Source organism: Numenius arquata, chromosome 6 (assembly GCF_964106895.1).
Source record: "Numenius arquata chromosome 6, bNumArq3.hap1.1, whole genome shotgun sequence".
NCBI classification, from domain to species: domain Eukaryota; kingdom Metazoa; phylum Chordata; class Aves; order Charadriiformes; family Scolopacidae; genus Numenius; species Numenius arquata.
Genome location: NC_133581.1, coordinates 35,106,691 through 35,128,899, shown reverse-complemented (window position 1 = coordinate 35,128,899; position 22,209 = coordinate 35,106,691). Strand labels below are relative to the sequence as shown.

Here is a 22,209-nt window from a genome sequence, read left to right as displayed (position 1 = left end):
GATAATTGCTATATTTTAGCACCAAAACAAAGAAGTTAACAGAATCACAGAATGATAGGGGTTGGAAGGGACCTCTGGAGATCATCTAGTCCAACCTCCTTTCCAGAGGAGGTCCACCCAGAGCAGGTTGCACAGGAATGTGTCCAGGTGGGTTTTGAATGTCTCCAGAGACTGAGACTCCACACCTTCCCTGGGCAGCCTCTTCCAGGGCTCTGCCACCCTCACAGGAAAGAAGTTCCTCCTCATGTTTAGATGACACTTCCTATATTCAAGTTTGTGCCTGTTACCTCTTGTCCTGTCCCTGGGCACCACTGAAAAAAGACTGGCCCCATCCTCCTGACACCCACCCTTTAAGTATTTATAGGCATTGATCAGATCCCCCCTCAGTCTTCTCCAGACTAAAAAGACCCAAGTCCCTCAGCCTCTCCTCATAAGAGAGATGTTCTAGTCCCCTCATCACCTTCATAGTTGTACGTCTCTTTGCTGTACTCTCTGTACCCATTCCGGCAGCTCTCTGTCCTTCTTGAATCAGGGAGCCCAGAACTGGAGACAGTGCTCCAGATGGGCCTCACCAGGGCAGAGCAGAGGGGGAGGATGACCTCTCTCCACCTGCTGGCCACATTCTTCTTGATGCAACCCAAGATGCCATTGGCCTTCTTGGCCACAAGGGCACATTGCTGGCTCATGGTCATCCTGTTGTCCACCACGACTCCCAGGTCTTTTTGCACAGAGCTGCTCTCCAGCAGGTCAGCCCCAACCTGTACTGGTGCAGGAGGTTATTGCAGCACCCTGCACTTGCCCTTGCTGAACTTCATTATGCTTCTCTCTGCCCAGCTCTCCAGCCTGTCCAGGTCTCGCTTGTACAGTGGCACAGCCTTCTGGTGTGTCAGCTACCCCTCCAAGTTTTGTATCATCAGCAAACTTGCTGAGGGTACACTCTATCCCTTCATCCAGGTCATTGATGAATATATTGAAGAGGGCTGGACCCAGTACTGACCCCTGGGGAACACCACTTGTTAACGACCTCCAGCTGGACTCTGTGTCACTAATCACGACCCTCTGACCTCTGCCTTTCAGCCAGTTTTCAATCCACCCTACTGTCCATTCATCTAACCCACACTTCCTAAGCTTACCTATGGAGGATGCTGTGGGAGATGGTGTCAAAAGCCTTGCTGGAGTCAAGGTAGACAACATCCATTGCCCTCCCCTCATCTATCCATCCAGTCATACCATCGTAGAAGGCTATCAGATTAGTCAGACATGATTTCCCCTTGATGAATCTGTGTTGACTACTTCTGATAGCTTTCTTTTCCTCCATATGCTTTGAGATGACGCCCAGAATGAGCCGTTGCATCATCTTTCCAGGGTCTCCCAGGTCTCCCTTCATGCTCTTTTTGAAGACTGAAGTGGCATCTGCTTTCCTCCAGTCCTCGGGCACCTTGCCTGTTCTCCACGACCTTGGCCCTTTACCCCCAGGCTCATTACCAGTGGGCCTGGTTTTATCCCTTTCCCCTTCGCTTCTAGTTTAAAGTCTTGTACATGAGCTTTGCTAAATCTTGGCCTAATACCCTTTTCCCCTTTCGGGATAGGGTTTTCCCATCATACTCAAGCAGAGCCGGTGTCCTGTAAATCAAACTATGGTCTGGTTTATTAACAAACCCACAAACTCTTGCGCTACTGCTCCCTTTCTTCTCTTATTTGAGATCAGTCCAAACTGAATCTTCTGCCTCTAGGAAGCTCAAATACATATCAAGTTGCAGATACTCCAAGAGATCACCTGAAACATTATTTGGACTCATAAGCCGATTTTAGCAAAAATAATAACAGTTTTAACAAGAAAAAAGCAATCTTTGATTATGACCGTAAACTTCAAGAACTTTTTCTAAATAACTCACTTCAGTGAACAGAAGTTGAGACAAAAAGGGAAAATTTAATTTCTTAACCTTATACATAAACATTTCTGTATAAGTAAGACACAGTGGACATATTATGAAAATTGGGATTTACACACACAGATGTATTGAGATTTATAGTTTTTAATCCAATTCTTAATGTATATTTTACAATTATCCAGTTTTCTGTGGGACAGATTTCTATTTCAACACCTTAACACAGCTTTAAACATATATACAAATTTCAGTGAAAGAGATAAACCTGCCTCCTTCACATTAATACCATTACTTTGCCGTCAAGGGGCATTTACCATGCAATGGCTAGCATGTGCTAAAAACCCACTTTCTTTCCTCACCATGGATAAAGCTATTCTCATCCAGAATTTGAGAGACTGCAGTAGCTTTCCTTTTCCAGTAAATTCAACAGAGACCCACAAAACTAAATTTTAACATTGTACCTAGAAGAACAGAACTTGACAGTATTTTAATCTGAAGCCTCCTCTATTATCTTTCACATGAATAATTTGAGATTTTAACCATCAAGAAACTAAATATTGCTGCATCTGGATGGAAGGAAACAGAATGCATAGCCCTCTATTAAAGTGCAGTTGTCTACAGTGTGTTGTGTTAGTTGCCAAGTAGCACCTCTGTCTTCCTCTGTCGTGGTTAAGTTGTCCAATTCAATAATCACAGGGAACTACACCTTGAGTCCAACATACAGAATGCCAAAGATTATTTGAATACATCGTGTTCTGCCTACACAAAAATCTATACCTCCTAGGTAAGATTATGTAAACAAGACAAACTACACATTAGTATCATGTTATAGTAATTCAGTTTAATCACTAACCTTTGGCCAATTCTTTTCTTAATCTCAAAATAGCATCAATGTCACAGTCAGCAGCAGCATATGCATGAGGTATAGTAGTTTTAGACTCTGTTAATCTCTTTGCAATAACTCTTCGGATGTTGCTAGCTGGGATTTCTATGAATGTGCCCTGAAAGAAATCATATGTTGCATATTAAATATCAAGAGAGAAAACATTCGTCCCCTTTGCTCAAACAGGATTCCAGCATTGCCTTGTTATCATCAGTGACTCCTGCTCACTTCAAACATCCCCTAGATAGCAAAAAGCGATATATTCCAACTACTGAAATTAGTATGATTGAGATCCATTGAGCATTCTACTCTAGTCCACTTAACTTGGATCAACACACCAGGTTTTACAGAATAAAGACAGTTTCATTTTACAGTATAGAATTAATCCTACTTTTCTAGCAGACTGCTTAAAAAAAAATATTTCCCAATAGAATGTGTTGGGTTGGAAGGGACCTTTAAAGGTCATCTAGTCCAACCCCCCTGCACAAGCAGGGACATCTTTAACTAGATCAGGTTGCTCAGAGCCTCATCAAACCTGACCTTGAATGTCTCCAGGGATGGGGCCTCCACCACCTCTCTCTGGGCAGCCTGTTCCAGTGTCTCACCACCCTCACTGTAAAGAACTTCTTCCTAATGTCTAATCTAAACCTACCCTGCTCTAGTTTAAAACCATTGCCCCTTGTCCTGTCACTACAAGCCCTTGTAAAAAGTCCCTCCCAGCTTTCCTGTTGGCCCCCCTTCAGGTATTGGAAGGCTGCTATAATGTCTCCCCGGAGCCTTCTCTTCTCCAGGCTGAACAACCCCAGCTCTCTCAGCCCGTCCTCACAGGAGAGGTGCTCCAGCCCTCTGAGCATCCCTGTGGCCCTCCTCTGAACCCCCATTAATTCAGGCATTAATTCTCATCCAGAGTATCTAAACACTGTTCAATCTGCCAGACCTGGCATATTGCTCAGAACACACTTTGTTCCATTTAAGTCATAACAGAATATTTCCTCAGTAAGCTACTGCTTTTTCATTTCCAAGTGATTCCTTAAGATAGGATTTACTGTATATCTTTTTTCTGCTATTCTTCTCTCTCCTTCCAGATATATTCAGTAATCTTTTAATGCAGAAGTTTTCTCAACTTCTTCATAGAAGCAAGTCAACTTTCAAGGAATCTCTTGAAATACCAGTAACTACAGAAAACAAGAAAATAAGTGATTAAGTAAAACATTATTTTGTATACCTCATCTATAGCACATATACCACATACTGAGTAGTACTCAACACACAACAAACTGCAATATGTATGTTCTGGTGCAATGATAGAAACTTTTTTTTTTTCCCCTGTAATGGAAAAATACCTAAGTTTGAGCTTTCTGTGCTGTTTGGTTCTTTGTAGCGCAAAAAAAAAAGCGGCATTTTTGGAATATTATGAATTGTAGCTACATTGTAAACTGCAGCCCGTACAGATACTTCAAATTTTGTTCTAGAGCCAGAAAGTCGTCCCCCCATCATTTTTCACAAAAGCTTTTCAATTTCTACTAATGTGTGTTTCAGCATGGACATTTATTCTTTAAAAAAATAATTTATGGTACTTCTAACATTTCAAATTAACACAGAAACTGTATTTAGGTGCTAGAGTTTGCAAAATTACTCTTCAAAGCAACCACTAAGCCCTTCCCTTCATCACTTCCTGACAACTCATCAATGGATATTTACATTAACTTATATTGCATGAAAGCAAATGATCAAGTACAGTAAAAATAATCCAGGCTTCAAGTTTCTCCAGGTTTGGAAATACAGGCTGCCATACTGATCCTGCAGGGATTGAGGGAAAGGGTATATTGTTGATTTCCAAACTAGTCGCATCTTCTTGTTTGGGGACTAAGAACTGCAGCCTCTCTGGCTTTCCCCTTTCCAAGGCCTGCAACAAACTTTTTTATGGTTTCAATTTGCAAGTTACAGAAAGCAGCGCACAGAGCATAATTTCAAGAGCTCTGCAGTTTGAATTATGCTGCTTTAGAATCACTCAAACATACTAAAAACTGCACATACCTGGGCTTGGCATCTGGGTGGCATTAGTTTTCTTGTCTCTCCAGTTCTGGAAATCTTATATAGCTACTTAAGTAGCCATGGCAATACTTAACTGCAGCAATGTTGAGGACTTAACAGACACCTTACCAGTGCAGCAGGTTGTCCTGGTGTGGAAACTGGTGGAACTGCTGGCCTTGGATAAGCAGAAGTCCCAGCTGCTGCTTGCAAAGCTGTAGGCACTGCAGTAGGCTGGGGAAGAGCTGGAGAAACCACAGGTTTCAATTCACTGGGCTTGCCCTTGCGCTTCTCTTCCAGGAGTTTGAGAGCATCCCTGGTGATTAAACACAGTGAAATACTGACAACAAAGAAACTATTTCAAAAATTCCCAAAGTATTACTATTTCATCACTTTAATTAATTAGCTACTCTATGCATTTAAATTTCTGTTGTCAGACCAAACATTAAGGTGATTAATATTAACTAATACGAATTTTGTGTCTCTTTTCTGATATCTTTTCAGTAAATACTCATTAACTTCTATGAATAAAAGGGCTTGAATATGTAACAGAAAACATTTGTCAGAGGAGCATAACATTCATCATCACTAATTGTGATTGTACAAGGTAGTATGTGAATTGCACTAGCAATTCTTCTAAATAAGATATCAGAGTACACTTAGGCTATAGTCTCAAATAAAAGCTGTTTCATCTATTATATTTGTAATCATTTGAATTTAATGTAATTAATTAGTGCTCACAGAAGATTGGGTAGTACATTTATCATTCAATTCTCTATACCTTTCTGACAAATATGCACAAACAGGTGTAAATAGTATACAATCCCATAATCCATAAGCAATTTGAAAGATAGCACCACACTAAAGAAACAAAGCCAAAAACTGAGAGACATCTAACAGTCCCAGGTGTGACTGAACCTCCTCTACTCTACAAGCATTCTCCCAGGGTCTTTACACTGATACAGCTATCACCACAAAACTTCCCTCTTGTGGGCACACTATGACAGACATAAATAAACTCCCACGTTTAAACTACAATATTACATCTACCCTAGGTGCACTGCTTTTATAACGCAACATACTAAAGATTAGTACCTATGGGGCTAAACAGAAAAGACTGCATTTATACCACCAATTGTAAGGGAAATAAGCTATAGTAAAACTTCTGTTTTGCAGTTGTAAGTGCACCTATACTAGCAACTTGTTAAGAGCTCTATTAGCCATAGATTTCCTCTCTTTATGCTCCAGATCTGATAATGAAAGTCTGTATCGTATGCCCTAGATAAATCTAGGGTATCTATCACTTCATAAAGACATCATCACAGCATGTGCACAAACGTTTATGTACACATAAAGGTACAAAGCTTTATTACATGAACTGGCAGAGGAAAATAAAAATAAGTGTAAAAGTCAGACTACTTACAACCATACCATGGCTTCAAAACATAATCCATAAATACTAAACAACACTATCTAATTTCATTAGATTACTGCTTGAATGAGAGTATGTTCTCAAGTGAGAGTCAATCCTTTGTGTTGGTAATTTTTTGTAGAAAGAACAAAGTCTCAGAACAACATTGTAAATTCTTAGCTCTTCCTAACAAAATAGTGCTCCAGAATCACAAACTGAAAACCGAAAACTCTGTATGCTCTATATAATGACTTCTACTGACTGGTGACTCGCTTCAATTTATTTTTAGCTTCAATACATACTTCAGCAAATAATTTTAAAAATAAAAAAAAAGACCAAGCTCAGGATGTAAGTTGGTCATTACTAAAATTGTTACTTATTTTCCCAAATTAACATGTTAGCCAAAACTTGTTTTAAAATAATTTAACAGAAATACTACATCAGGGAAAAAAACATCATCCCCGATGAAAATAATCTCTACAATTTGAGAGAAAAAAATGTAACTGCATGACATAATGCAACTTTTCTAGTTAACATATTAGAAGCTACCAAAAATTATTAAGGATTTTAACCTGCATATGACAGCGTATGACAGGCCATCTGCTCATTACACTCCACGATACATAAAATAAAGCTTCTTATAAGTTCTTATATATTTTAAGGCTAAGGAAATGCTTTAAAATTACTTCTATATATTATGCAAACAACAAAAACCAGATGGTTCTACCTACCATAGCCAAGTCAAAATGCTCTAATAACTTTGGTGACTTTTAGTGTGTTAACTGTAAAATGTATTACCAAAATAGAGCTTAATTTTAGATTGGGAGATTCACTCAGGAGTTTTTGGAACTCATGCATGAGTATGAGATATAAATACATATAAAATATACATATATAATATCAATTTTCATATATATATATAATCACATAGATATTTATGTATACATATAAAAATAATTCTCCTCCCCCCAACAATTCCACATGATTTAACTGATTAAGAAAAATAGGTACAGCGATGTCATAACTGTCATGGGTGCAAGACTGCAAGCCTGCATATAAGTAGAGTTGGAGGAGGCATCAAAGCAAATCAAATTAAACAGATTTCAGTACAAGTCAGGCAAATAGATATTCCATTAGAACAGGAAAAAGAAGGGTTGGACACATCTTTCCAACTACTCTATGGACTTCTATCAACACAGGATAATGAAGGAAAAAGGTGAGAGAGGAGTGTAATAAACATGAAAGACGGTAACCTGCTCCCCAGAAACGATACCAGAACCTGGTAAACATTTATTCAAAAAAAGTATGCCTTACCAAACTGTCATTGTTAGAAGTATGCAGATTCTGGAAACTCCATTACACTTCAGTTTACCACCACTACAGAAGTCTTTCCGCTTCATGTTAGCCAAAATCCAAAGAATGGCAAAAGTAAACCAAGTATTTTATGCTCAAAACATACGTTGTTTGAAATGGACAAGTCAGAGGTTATACACACACCTAAAAATCACTAAGGATCCAATGGTGCAACAGCAGATGCACAGACTGGCATTAGCTTCCTCTGGCAGCAGTTATTGTTACTAACTTGTCCCAATCTCCTTTCATTTGAACATCCAATTAGTCAATTCATAGAAGATTTCCTGGAAGCAGGAAAATGGTGAGCTGAGAATGTTACATATGAGGAACTTCTAGGTATCAGACTTACTGCATGTAATTGCAGCTGACAAATTGCACACCGCATAGATCCCGCTGTAAGTCTGCACACAATACATACACATTAAATGACTCTCTGGAAAACCAGGACTACATGTGTGTGCTATGCCTTATTTGCAAGTGGAAAATGCAAATGCCTGCACAGCTCCAATGCCAAATCACACTAACTTAGGGAGAGCTGGTAGGAAGATACAGATGGAAGGAACATAGCCTCAGAAAAGCTAGCCCTCCCACCTTTTTATGGTTGCATTTATAAATCCCTAGATCACTAGTAAATAGGATGAGAAAGGGCACAAGTACTCTGAAACAACCAACAATTTTAACACAGCTCTCCCAAAGAGTACCTGAGCTGACAACTAGGAACATGGTGCAATATTTGATGGAAGTTTTGAGTTACTTTGTACTGATGTATCAATTTTCTAGTGCAGTTCTGAAGAAAGCAGAGGATATTGATAAAAAATAAAAAAGCTGCCACTCCATAAAACAAAAACAATGAGGAAGACAACAACATTAGTTTAGCCTCACACAGACAGATAAGAGAAATGAAGTATCAGTCTACTAATGGAGTAGATTATGACAGAGGAAGCTATTAAGTGAAAGCTCCTGTAGCTGGTGAAAGTTTTACAGTGAACTGAATGTAAAGATAGGAAGTTGGTGGGGGAAATCTTGCTTGCTTACACAACTCATTATCTTTCTTTGTTTCTTGGACTCTGGTGAGCGTGAGCCCAGTTCAATAAGGAAACTCAGAGTTTAAAAGTGAAAAGTGAAGTTGCAACACTCCCTCAAAGAATCAATCACCAGTCTACTTGGAAAAGACACCATGAGTCACTCAGCTATAAAGCATGGCATCTATTTTAATAGTAATCTCAAGTTAGCAAAGAAATATTTTCCTGAATATCTGTAGCTGTTCTCTGCAAAGATCGGAAACATTTCATTTCAAACTGAACATAATAGCAGAGCCTGTAGGCATCCGGAAGATTAACACCATTTCAAAAGAATGGATAAAAAAACACCCCAGACAGTCTGTATCTTAAAGTGACATTTCAAACTCAAATCTTTTGTATAGAAGAAAGGACTTTTCAGAAAAGATTTTGTTAGATAATTCTCATAGCTACAGAAAAATCTTTGCTACATTTCCATGACAACTAGGGAATGTTAATCAGGTAGCTCAAAGTCCTAGAGGGTTTCCACCTGTCATAGCCTAGTAACATACCATAAATTACCACTACACTTACATAATTATGAAAAAAACTCTCCAATAATTTGCTATTACATAGGATATTTTATATATCCTATATATATAGGATATATATATATATATATTCAACTCCTTATTTTATCTCAACTCATCCTAAGACCATAGGAAAATGAGTTTTTTAAAAACAGCAGACTTCCACCATCTGCTTCTCTGGGTTCAATTCCAAGTTACACAGACCTGGTTGTTTTTGAGTGGAACTAAAGTTACAGCAGTAACAAGGTCTGCGTAGGTGAATGACGGTATTTGTCAAAAGGAATAATTTTACTGAGAACAAAAGTAAGTATTCCTGCCAAAATCCTCATCTCCAATAACATACACACTACTGTGAAGATAACGCACCATTTCAAGGCTAAGGGCTCTGGATCTACCACATGTTTTTATACACAAGTTCCTCACTCCAAGGCTTGAGTGCCAATCATTACATCAAAATACTCACAGAGTATAATGAACTACTAGAAACCTGATCATAGCAAACCACTGGTTTGTAAAGAAACATTCTTTAAATCAAAGATGGGGGGGGGGGAAACAAAGATTGGAAAAAAACCAGAACTCTCAATTTCTTACCATTATACTTCATTGCTCTCCCCAGCCTAATAAAAAAGGGAATAAATTAAATCCTGACAGACTTCATAACTGAACTTCAGTGAAAGCAGCAAAAGATCTGGACTCCCCAAAGAAAAGGAGTTGAAGAAAACAGGCCACTGGTATTTTATTTTGGCTCTGAATACATGTCAGAGTAGCAAAATTCTTGCGATCCATAATGGTAGCTAACAGTGGTGCCTAGGAGTTGATAGCCACTATTAGGCTGAGTTGCAGGAAATGTGACAGCAACACAACGCAGCTCAGGGGGGATAAAAAAACAAAAAGATTTTTTTTTTTAAATAAAAGGCTTCTTAAAATATTTCCTAACCTATTCTCCATATCTTCTCAACGTTTTTTTCAAATTTAACTAAGCCATTCCCCCATAGAAAAAAAATGGAACAAAAAGCTGGTTTTTTAAATAATGGACTTCCCAAGTTTATGAAGATTGCTCTGGGTTCAAAGGAAGAAATAAGGGAATATGAGGTTCTAGCTTTACTGAAATATCTACGTACTCTTTAGTGAAGATTCCTCGAGGCCCAGAAGGTGTAATATTGCTTGGATCTAGCCCGTGCGTCTCCAGAATGTTGCGAGCTGCAGGACTTAAGCGAATCCTAAAGAAATGAGGAGAAAAATACATTATTTAAACACTAAGATTAACTTATTTCATTTAATGTACATCAAGAGAAACTACACAATATATGCTCTATTTCAGAAGCAACAGCTGGGGAAGAAAATAGTTCTACACAAACAGTGTGATCCTAAACCTGAAGGCAGACTGTGCCCTTTCACCAAGCTTTAACGCAAGGCTGAATTTAAACACACAACAATGACCATAAAGAGATCAAAATAAAGAATGGAAAATTAATTTCCAAACTTTCCTCTAACAGCAAGGATACGATATACTTGTGGATTCTTCTGGAAAAGGATCATCAGTGAAAAACCAAATACATTTTTTTAAGACCAGCTTGTTATAGTAACATTAAAAAATGAGTTTTAGGAGCTCAGACAAGAGGGTTGTTCATCTCTACTATTTGTTTGGCTAGCTGTAATTGCATCATTAATGCAGCTTAATTCTAATTATAACATTATCTTTGCCCTAGCTTCAATTTGATTTTACAGGACAGATTTAATGGAAAGGCTACTTTTTGGGAAAGCAGGAGCCATACAGATGTAGTTGCATAATTCAGTATCTGCTTTAGAAGACACATTAAGAAGACATAGAAGAAATATTAAGCCCTCAAACATTTTAATCACCATATACCTAAGATACACTAGAATACTAGCAAACCTCTACCTGCCATCTTGACCTAGATGGAGTATGCTCAATAGGAACATTTCTGCCTGGAAACAGCAACAGTGATCAATTAAAAGCATGGTACATAGCTACAGAGCGCCCAGTGCACCTTCGCATGATTTGCTTTCTGGAAAAAGGAAGAAAAACCAACGTGTAGAGCAGAGATTTCAGAATTCTTAGGTACAAAAGCAGCAACATTTGCATAAAAGAATAAATACTTGGTTTCAAGTCTTTCCACAAAATCTCCAATAACAACTGTCCGCAAGCCTTTGCCAAAAAATCCCATGCCATAAACGATCACTTGATTCCAAAGATGCTGATACATCTTTAATTAGGAGTTGCAGTGAGAGAGATGCACTTCTGACCTTTGGTACTAAAATACAAGACTTAATCCTTTGATTTTTTCCTGGAAGTTTGGGCAATGATCTCAATTAGTTGTCTCTCATTTGCATGAGAAAAGCCTAAATGGTGACAGCAAAAGTAAACATGACAAACCAGACAGAAAAGGTAATGAGGTTTTAAACAAAAACCCAAAACCCAAGCTAGAAAACAAAAAAAAAAAACACCCTCAAAACAACCAAACCCAAACAGTTTGTGTAGCACACGCTACCAAAATTAGCTTTCTATTCTTTTCCTTAATAGGCTGCAATTTTACAGCTTTTGTGTTATCACAATCACTCCAAATAAGGAGCAGTACCTCCAAATATGGTACATCCTGTGACACAAAATCAGTGATTTATAGATTACTGTTACCTGACTAACACTTTGAGGTTAATTTACTCTTCCTTTAAGATGTCTGCAATGCTTAGGGTACCCTAACAGATCAAAACAAAAGTAACAAAGAGCACCTAAACTGTCACTTTAAGTTTTTCACATTCCATTGTTATGAAAATAAGACATCTATTCCAATATCAAAAGTGCAAGAACTTGGAAGGGCTTTGGAGTGTGCCATTAGTTTATTTTTTTTATCCTAAAAAAGAAATACAAAAGAAGTTACAGGTAAACTGAGCAACTGATGCATAAGCGTTAGTGTCCATCGTATATAAACACAACTTCTTCCTAATCTAAGCTTAGAATTCTTTATAAAGCAATTTTATGTCAGAATAAAAGCACATAAACCATAGCAGGTGTTCTAATAAAACTATGTTGTTCAAATGGACTTACTGGGCTTACAAACAAACAACAACAAAAAAAAATATTCTGGCAAGCTTTACCACCTCACAGATACTAAAACACTCCCTTAAGCCAATAGTTTAATACTGCATAAAAAGTGACAGAAGATTCTTCTTGGTTCAGCTCTACTGTTTTAACTAAATAAGAGTTCCATTTCATAACAAACATAGAAACTCACTGCAATTTTCCAGGTTCACATTCCAGTTTAGGAGGGGCTGGAAATGAAGGACCTGCAGGTGCTGAGGTAAGCACAGGTGCTGGTGGAGCCAGAGAAGATGGATCACTACCATCAGCTGGTATTTCAACTTGTTTCCAGTCGTGTCCTTCCTCTACCAGCAGACAGATTAGTGAGCCCAAGCGTACATTTTTGCTTCCTTCTCCCACCTAAATTTAAGGCAATGAAAACACTTATGTATCACGCTGTCAAAATTTCAGGCAGATTAATGACACTTTAGCAAGAAAACATATCCCATTTTATTCCTACTATTAATAGGATGACTCATGACTGAAATGAATTACAGTTGCTATTATAAGGAGAAGAGTATTATTAACTTATTCCCAAAAATCTAAGCATCTAACATCTAAAGTTAGCATTCGGAAATTAAAGTAAACAAGTTACAGACTATTGAGTACCTCCAAGACAAGGCAACAAAAAGAGAACAAATCCCACAACTACAGCAGTGCTCCAGTACTACTTTTTGAAAAACATTCACTTTCCACTAACTTCCATCTCTGTTTGTCTATTTTAACATAACTGGTGCGAAATAACTCGTCTGTGCACAAAGAGAGTAATAGCACTTATGCGGTATGCAAATCACTGTTTCCAAGAACATCTGAAAAGAAACCTAACAGAAAGATAAACCTAATCTAAGTATAATCTAATTAGATTGGATAAAGCCAATCTATTCTAGATGCCCCTTTTAAAACAAAAAGATATCTACAATACAGTCAAAATATCTCTGATGCTTTGGCAGTCATGTTAACCTAACAACATAATCAAGGCTCCGCCTACAGTCTCTGAAATGGTTGTAGAAGTACAAATCTTTAGGTTCTCAAAAGCAATAACATTTCCAGAGCATCAGGCCAAACTTAAAGATTGCCCATGGGCAGCCAAACACAACTTGGACTGTATCAACTGAAATAGAGTCGATCTCCTAACAAAGAAAATGGACATTACATTTCCACCATACAGCCATACTGCACATACATTTGCCTCAAGTAGAACTTGTATATACAGGCAACGCTGACATTTTAGCCAAGAAAATGCAAATCATTATAATTTGAAAAGCCCAGAGACAGACACACAAAATGAAGTTATACATAGTATCAGGTATCACACTGTTCTTATTATCTTAATCAGGTTTTCTAGGCACTTAAACATGAATAAATGAAACAGAATGCTGTAAAGACTGTGCTAGGCAGATGCAAATACTAGAGCATTATTACTTGGCTCAGATTGCTGTCTGCACACTTAACTCCAACGACAGAATGTACCAGATTTCACAGGATTACTACCCAGCTCTGACACAAGGACCAACACTAGGCGTAAGAAGGAACAGCAAAGGCAATTGTTCTCAGTCCATTCTGATAAAACATCTCACATTTACAGTTTTGCCAGTTCACTTTTTTCCCTCCACATGAACGCTAGGTAAATTCTAGTGTAATACTACTTTTTTAAAGAGTATTTATTACATGAAAAAATTATTTAAGACTCAGTTCAGTATTTCTTGTTCTGATCTCTTGAAGCATTCTTCTCCATTAATACTCTGAAAAGCTTAACTGTAGAGAAGAAAGTCTGAGGAGTCCATCAAGACTTGACCATATTTATATCAAGATGACTTTAAAGTACTTGGGGATGACAGAATCCCATCCAAGAGTCCTGAACTGATTTGTTTAAGGCTGAAAGATTCTACTGAAGGCCCACTGATAAACAGATTCGTAAAACTATGTATAATTGCAATGTTACCCATAATCAAGCAAAACAGCAGCTTGAAGCCAGTACAAATACAATCTACCCAACCTAGTCCATGAAACACAGAGACTGGGAAAAACAAAAGAAAACAAAAGCTATAAACGTACAAAATACTGAAGTTATTTGCTCTAATAATTTTACAGCATTATCATACTTAGCATTGAACAAGGTACTTAGAAAACTGTTTAATCAGCATAATACACATATGTTTGATCCATACTGTTGTGGTTTAACGCCGGCCAGCAAGAAGAACTAGGTGGTCTTTTCACTCACTCCCCCCAGCCACAGGGTAGGGGGAGAATCAGAAGAAAAAGGCAAAGCTCACATGTTGAGATAAAGAGAGTTTATCAGAACAGCAAAGGAAAGAGGAGAACAGCAGCAATGATATAGGGAAGAACTTTGTAGTGTAGGGTAGATGGTTGGACTCGATGATCCCAAGGGTCTCTTCCAACCTGGATGATTCTATGATAGAGGAATATATGGAACAGTGATTTATGATGAGTATGCTCACCCACCTGACCTGGGAAGTCCCTGCACGGCAGACAGACACAGACACACTGCCCCAGCCATGTCCCATCCAGCTCCTTGTAAAAATTAACCCAATCCTGTTCTTAAACAATCAATCATCACCTGGTTTTGGTCCAAACTAACTAATAAGTATTTTAGGGCAAAAAAAAGTCAGTGTTAATTTAAGAAGCAACTCCGCTGAAAGAATAATCACCATTCTGAAATAACCCTTTCATTCACTCATTTAATCTTTTACTACATTTTACACTGAATCAGGTGGCATCACTAAAAGACCTATTCAGACAGAAAAGGAATATGCGTTTTACTGTGAGCCTGTTCTTTCTTAAACCATACATACTTACATTATACAGTCAAGAAAAAAAACAAACACAAGAAGGGTGACAGAAGATGAATTCATTTAATTTAATGAAGCTTCTGTCTTTAAAGGTAAAAAACAGAGTTAGGCAGATAGTGTGTTTATTTGACTCAGTTTTCCATACTGAACTCAGTCAAGATGGAGCAGAAGTTGGCATCAAAGCACACAGAATTGTTGCCTCACTTCTTTCAGGAAGTGAGTAACCTTCAGCCAGATGCTGGTAACTCAAGTGCATCAAACATTCTTAATTTCCCAGCAACTCCATCACATCTGAAACTTTTGAGTGGCCTTTGGACAGGCAGTCTTTTCAATAAGAAATCATCTCCCAATTCACAAAATTGAGACACCTTTATGTTATAAACCTGACACAAACATCTACTGAACACCCAGGATAGTGCAGAAATATCCACAGGATACTGCAGAAAGACTACTAAGGATCATACTTGAGCTAGGAAAAAAAATAGTCAGAAAATTTCTGATCTTATTACTTCCCTATTAGTTTCCAAAACATCAGGTTTCTTCCGAACTTTTAGGAGACTGGAATAAGAGCCTGTTTGTGTATCTATTCTGTACCCTAATACTTAAACCCACCATTCTAGATTACAAAAAGGGAGAATTAAAAGAATCCATTAAAGACTGGATTTGCATAATAGCCTGTTCATGTCACTCCAATACTTTTGGGAGAGACAATCCCCATATCTCCTCTTCACATAGTCTAACGTAGAAATATCCGTCCATGCAGAACAGGTACTTCATACTGAAAAAAGTGAAGAGGTTGCACAAGTTTTTGTCAAGACACAGTCAGATCTAAATTAGATGCAAACTCCAGACAAAATGAGATGCAAAAGAATTTTCAGAAACATTCAAAATTGGAGAGAACTAAAAATAGTGAAAGCATTACTCACCTAGCAACTATTAAAATAATTATATTGAGACTAAAAACACATCTAAAAATATGTCTGATATGAGATTTTTGTCCTGGGATACCGAAGAGTGAAGAAACAGTGGGACAGTGAAGAGAAGTCAACAAAGAAGCATCTCCCTGCTTCATCTTAATGAAAACCTATATTCAACTTTATTTATACCTCCATAGAAATTACTTTTGTCAACTGAAGTTTCAAATTAAAGGCTCAATCTCTCAGGTGGGTCTTACTTTTGAAGAAAGAGTGGTTTGGTTTTGTTGTTTGTTTTTTTTTTTTTTTAAATTCTGTTTTGTTCAATACAGCTTTTCACCAGGGTCTTGGATCTATTCTCCTAGTGGAGAATTCTGTAACTGCAGTATCTTCACTCTGAACCACCACCTCGGTTTAGCCAAGAATCTTCCCTTTCAAGTTCACTCCACTCATCTTGTTAAATCCCACATCTCAATCTTGACATTTTTTCTACTCCCTTCTCTCTCAACATACCAATTTGAACAAATATTTTGACAGATGACTAAACATTCTGACATAATTTTGACTAAACACTTTGACAAATAACCTACTACACATATGGCAAAACAATTTATCATAATTTTTTATTTATTTTATTCAAAATTCCAATTCACCCTATTGTTTAATTATTGTGAAGGGAGGGAAGAAACAGCTGCAGTACTCCACCAGCATGGAAACAAGACTGCTCTGAAAAATTCAAATAGTGAGGAGTTTGGGAGAGAAAAGCATAAGAAGTGAAGAAACAAAATTCTAGTCCTCCCAAGCAAACCACAAAGTTGGAGTCTTGTGAGAGTAAGGAACACAGACTATAATTTACGTGTGCTCTTTTCTCTCAAATGAGGCATTGACTAGCCTATAAGCACCATGAAAATTTGGAAAATGTGGTTTGCAACAAAAATTATGTTACAGCTTTATTAATGATTTCCATATACAAGAACAGCAAAAACCCACTATTATATTGCTGGAAAGTCAAACATTCAATCAGCACAATTTCTATATATGTATCATTAGGCTTGAATAACATGTCCTTGTACTTCTTCCATTTTCTATGAAGCTATATCAAGATTATACAAAAAGATGGAGTTTCATCTCTAGGACATTTCTGCTTCACCATTTTTCGCAGCCTTTCATTTATGGCTGGGGTTTTTCTTATGATGTAAGAGATACATAAAGAATGAGACAAAGAATTGAAAGGGAAGTATCATCAAAGACGACTGAATCTTGTCTTCCAGAACTGAAATTTAATACTTTCTGTTCCCTCACAATACAGGGCAAGTCATTTAAAACCAGACTTTTCATGCAAACATTAATAGCACATTCTTTGTATTTTGAATGCAGGAGTTGAAACTCTGATGTACAAGCTGAATTATGAAAACTTGCAGTTGAAGCTACAACAGTAAATAAATACAAAGCCCAAATAGACAAAAGTCCTCTACATTGACTGGAAAAGTAACCTGGTAACAGAGTGGCACCACACAGCTGCATAGCTGGGCATCCCCTCTGCACAAAATCATGCTGGGCTGCACTAAGTAAAGGCAAACAGCCATGCCTGCTGCCCATTTCACACCAGGTTCAAGAGCACTTTGCAGATGCAATTGGTTGGCCAAGAAGCCAGGTGGTCAGCAAGGCTAAGAAGCCAGAGAAAAGCAAACACTACAGTGCTGGACACCAATGCTTCAAGACACAAAGGATCCATTAACAAAAAGAATACAACCTAAATTAATAAACCTGGAACAACTAAACCTGATATACTGCATACCAAAACAGTGAAAGTGTCTGTCACACACTCAGAGTTAAGACAAAATAACAGTACTAGTAGTCATTTTAACATGTCTACCACCAAAAAAGCTAAGAAGCTGCACAGTGATTCAAGTAGATTTCTTCAGTATGTTATGGTTTGAACAATACAAAGTGTTTTGTAACTTTTCTGAGACACTAGCTCATAAGTAGGATGGTTTAAGCGTGGCAAGAAGCCCTTTATATATCAGTATATGCATTAAACCTGAGAAATATTATGCTGTAGAACCTTGTTTCCCTATTTAGCTGCCTATGTGACTGACCAACTAGTTTACTACAATTGCATTTAAGTTGTTTTATCTTAATGAAACTGCTAATTCACTGCAAAATCATATTTAAGATTATCCATGGTTATCTACCCAATTTCTAAAAGGAAAAAAAGAAAATATACCAGTCTTTTTGTTGGAAGTGCTAGAGGCTAGCTGACAGTTTAAGCCTTCACAGGATAAATAAGAGAACTCCACAGATTTGGATGTTCTTTGGGGAAAACTTCAGAAACAGTAGTGAATATTGAAAATCCTTTCCCTGTCTTTATACACAATTAATAATTTCCTTTGCCCTCCCTATAGATAAGAAACTCTAAAATACATTTCCCATTATACATATTTAATGGACAAGAAAAATAGTGTCCCTTAATTTTTAAGCATCAAATATGAGCTTTCAGAAAACGCAACAGAAGGCCTCAGAATTACAGCCCCACCCTTCTAAATCTGATGAGAATTAACATGAGGTCATTTTGAAAGAAGAAACATTTTTCAAAAACGTTAGAAAAGAGGAAAATGAGAAAAGATGCAGAATTTGACTTGTCTTTTTAGAATACAGTATGTATAGAATAGCATAGAACTGGGAAGCAGACCTTAAGCAATGCAGGGTTAGAACTATATCCTTCATCCAGATCTCTGTAGTTCAGTAGCTATTGCTTCCATCTTGGTACAGAACAGGACTTAAAGCCAAACACAAACAAGGAACCTAAACAAACTGAGCATTACCTCTTATATATGCACATACACACAAATACTCCAAAATTACGTACAGAGAACTTCACATTCATCCCAGTTCTTGTTGTTTATATAAAGCCTAATCAATCTTATTTTAAGAATACAGAAAATTAAAAATTCTAAGAATTATCCTCTGGGTCAGCCCATCTTGTATAATGTTCCATCCTCAATGGCCAACATAAGATAATCTAGCACAGAGATCACACATTCTGAGTAAAGTACCACCCAAAACTCTGTATTCCAACTACTGATTGTAACTTGTTTTTCTGTAACTCAGAGTAAGACATGTCAAATGGCAATATTTAATGGACATAATTCATAAGGTGCAAAACATACAAAACAACAACATAATAATCAGGTTAACTGAAAATTAAACATATACAGAATCATGTACCATGTACCAGTAGTCTGGTACATGTACTAAATAAATACAGAAAATATTTCTTACTAGAAATGCAATAAGTACATTATTTTGAAAGCTGGAGCAGGAGGAAATTTAGCTAGTTTTTGAGGCAATATGCTAAAAAAGTCTGACGAGAAGTTACATCATCCTACTCAGACAGGCAGAATCCCTACCAGTATTTTAGCCAATACACCATCATCACTTGATTCCATGGTAATCACCGCTTTGTCTGTTTCAATCTCACACAATGCATCTCCAGCATTCACTGTTTCACCTGCAAAATATAACAGAACTTAAGGACACTTAGCCTAAACTTCCTTTCAGATCTATTTAACGATAGAAGATCTTTATCCATATAATGCAGCCATTTTACATTCTTTAATATATTCTATAGCTAGTTGATCCCCCATGATTATTTATCATATTGTATCTTTCTTTTTTTTTTCATTTCCAAATAAGACACTAAGATTCAGAGACACAAACTGCTGCAAGCAGAACATTAACGTATTCCAAATACTGATATTTGCAGTTAGTTTTCTAAGAGGAAGTACACCCACAATGAAATTTATTTCCAGAACACAACCGCTCAGTAACACTGCTACGAATAAAATCTTGAGCCTTCCATATTCATTGCTAGCCATAAGTCAAAGCAAGCTATTTAAAACTAATTTTTTAAGACAATGGTCACAGGCAACAACATCTTTAAGTATCAAAGTTCTCTAGTTTGTATCTACACAATTAAAGATACTCAAATAATAAAATCAGGAACTTTAATCTCTTTGGAAAGCATGTCTGCAAGCTTTTAGAAAAATACTTGCTTTGTGAAATGAAAAGATGCAGAAGTGTTAGAAGTTTTCACTACATTACACAAATCCATGATTAATTTTGAAGTATACTCTTCTCAGCTTTTGAAGAATTTCTGTATCTGCTAGCACCTGATAAAGATATTACAGGTCTGGATTCTTTCAGCAGATCAATACTGACTAGATGGCCAACACTAAAATTGAAGTTACACTGAAAAACTTTGAGGTAGTTGAATGTTTTGGCCTCCAACAAAATATGATACCCCTATCCTTACAGGGCACTAAAAAATAAGGACAGTACATACAAGCCTAACACATGACTACAATTTTTATATAAGATAAAATTTTAATATTTCCCCAGTACCAGAAACGCTGCAACAGTATTATCTAAGTATTGAATTCCTGATATTACTCTCTGTTGTACTTCAGCATCAGAATAAACCTAGTGCAGGTTATTTACCTGTATTTAGGTAAGAGATAAACGCTTTTTTTTTTTTTTTGTTAAATAATTCCTTCCTGTTTCAGGACTACCTGAATTGGAAGGCAAAAAACAAGCAGTGTATCATCTTTGTGATCTCTGCAGTAGTAAACAATGGAAACATTCAAAGCTCAGTCACTTATATCATTTTATAAGTCATCAATGTTCCTATAACCAAACTTGGCAGGGAAGTACACAAAGTAGCACCTGATCTTCTTGATTTAACAATCTAACTGCTGCACTGCACCTTGTAATAACTAGAGCATAAACAGTTTAATACAGGAAGTCAAAATTCCAGGCAGTATACCAGTGTTCTCATTCCATTGGATCATTAATTCAAGTAGCCCCTATATCACATCATTAAGTAAGTACTTCACAGATGTAAAGAAATCAAGTTGTTGGGCAAATTCTGTAACGTGCAGAGCTAAGATAAGCAAGCAAAAAGGAGCTTAACTCTGTATCTTAATTATTCTCTTCTCCCAACCTGCAATCAGGCTGCAAGGATTCTGCATCGTTAAAATGAAACCTCAGTGCTAGGCAACCTGCAGCAGTAGCTCCAACAGCACAAGTCAGCCAAAGCAAACACCTTCATCCATGTGTTTGTCTCACATGACATTTCTTGGGTAGGCGAGGCTGTTCACAGCAAGCTAAGGATTCCCTTGCACGGGGAAGGCAAGAGGAAAAGTCTTCAGAGAACTGGGCAAACCACTTTTCCACTACTTTTTTTTTTGTTTTCCTTTCACTTCTGCAGCCAAGAAGTGGTCTTAAGTTTGGAGGCAATTGATTAAAAGCAATTTTAAGAAGAGTATTTCACAGCAGCATTCAAAAAATCTGTTGTTTCAGTACCCAAGCACAATAGAAAAGGATCATAGTTATTTTCATTAGAGATTGCAAAATTTGTGATAGCTCCTAATCGATGCTCACTTTGATGTCAATTACCAGTCAGCTTTCCTGAGAGCCAAGATTGGAAAGAACACTTTTGCAGAACATATCTTTGCTCTCACACTTTCTAATGAGTGGTATTTGCAACAGAAGCTGTCTGAATGGCAGCTTTCTGAGATTACATATTAATGCCCTTGCAAAATCCCGGGTGGGGTTTGGTTGGTTGAGTTTTTTTAATGATTAAGTCCTTATAGCTAGGCTGAATCATGCAATCATCTAGGTTGGAAGGCATCTTTCAGATCATTGAGTCCAACCATCAACCTAACACTGACAAGCCCCCAACTAAACTATGTCCTCAGCACCACATTTACCCATCTTCTAAATACCTCCAGGGATGGTGATTCCACCACTTCCCTAGGCAGCCTGTTCCAAAGTTTGACAACCTTTTCGGTGAAGAAATTTTTCCTAATATCTAATCTAAACCTCCCCTAGAGCAACTTGAGGCCACTTCCTCTTGTCCTATCATTTGTTACACGGGAGAAGAGACCAACCCCCACCTCGCTACACGTCTACCAAAGCCGAGTTTCACTCTAGGGGATCACACCCAACTGACATTCAGTAGCCTGCGTGCTCTGTTACTGACAGACAAGTATCCAACTCGCAGGATACAGACTGCATTCCTCGATGTACTCTTTGCAAATCAAATTGAAGTTGACAGAGCATAGAGACTGAAGTCCCTGGAGGTGATGTCTCAGAAAGCAGCAGTTACACCACACAAAGAAACTGCTAGCACTGTTGGCTATTCTGTTTCCTGCCCACAATAACAAGAG

At 37.5% G+C, this 22,209-nt stretch overlaps 1 protein-coding gene across 1 annotated transcript in view; it reads right to left on the bottom strand.

Annotated features, from left to right (window-relative positions):
* PDHX (pyruvate dehydrogenase complex component X) overlaps positions 1-22,209 on the bottom strand; it is a 55,724-nt gene that overhangs the window by 15,982 nt on the left and 17,533 nt on the right. The window contains exons 3-7 of the mRNA XM_074150008.1: positions 19,390-19,490; positions 12,410-12,615; positions 10,277-10,375; positions 4,936-5,119; positions 2,743-2,890 (exon numbers count right to left, since the gene is read on the bottom strand). Coding sequence (XP_074006109.1) covers positions 2,743-2,890; positions 4,936-5,119; positions 10,277-10,375; positions 12,410-12,615; positions 19,390-19,490 — 738 coding nt within the window. The remainder of the gene's footprint in view (positions 1-2,742; positions 2,891-4,935; positions 5,120-10,276; positions 10,376-12,409; positions 12,616-19,389; positions 19,491-22,209) is intronic.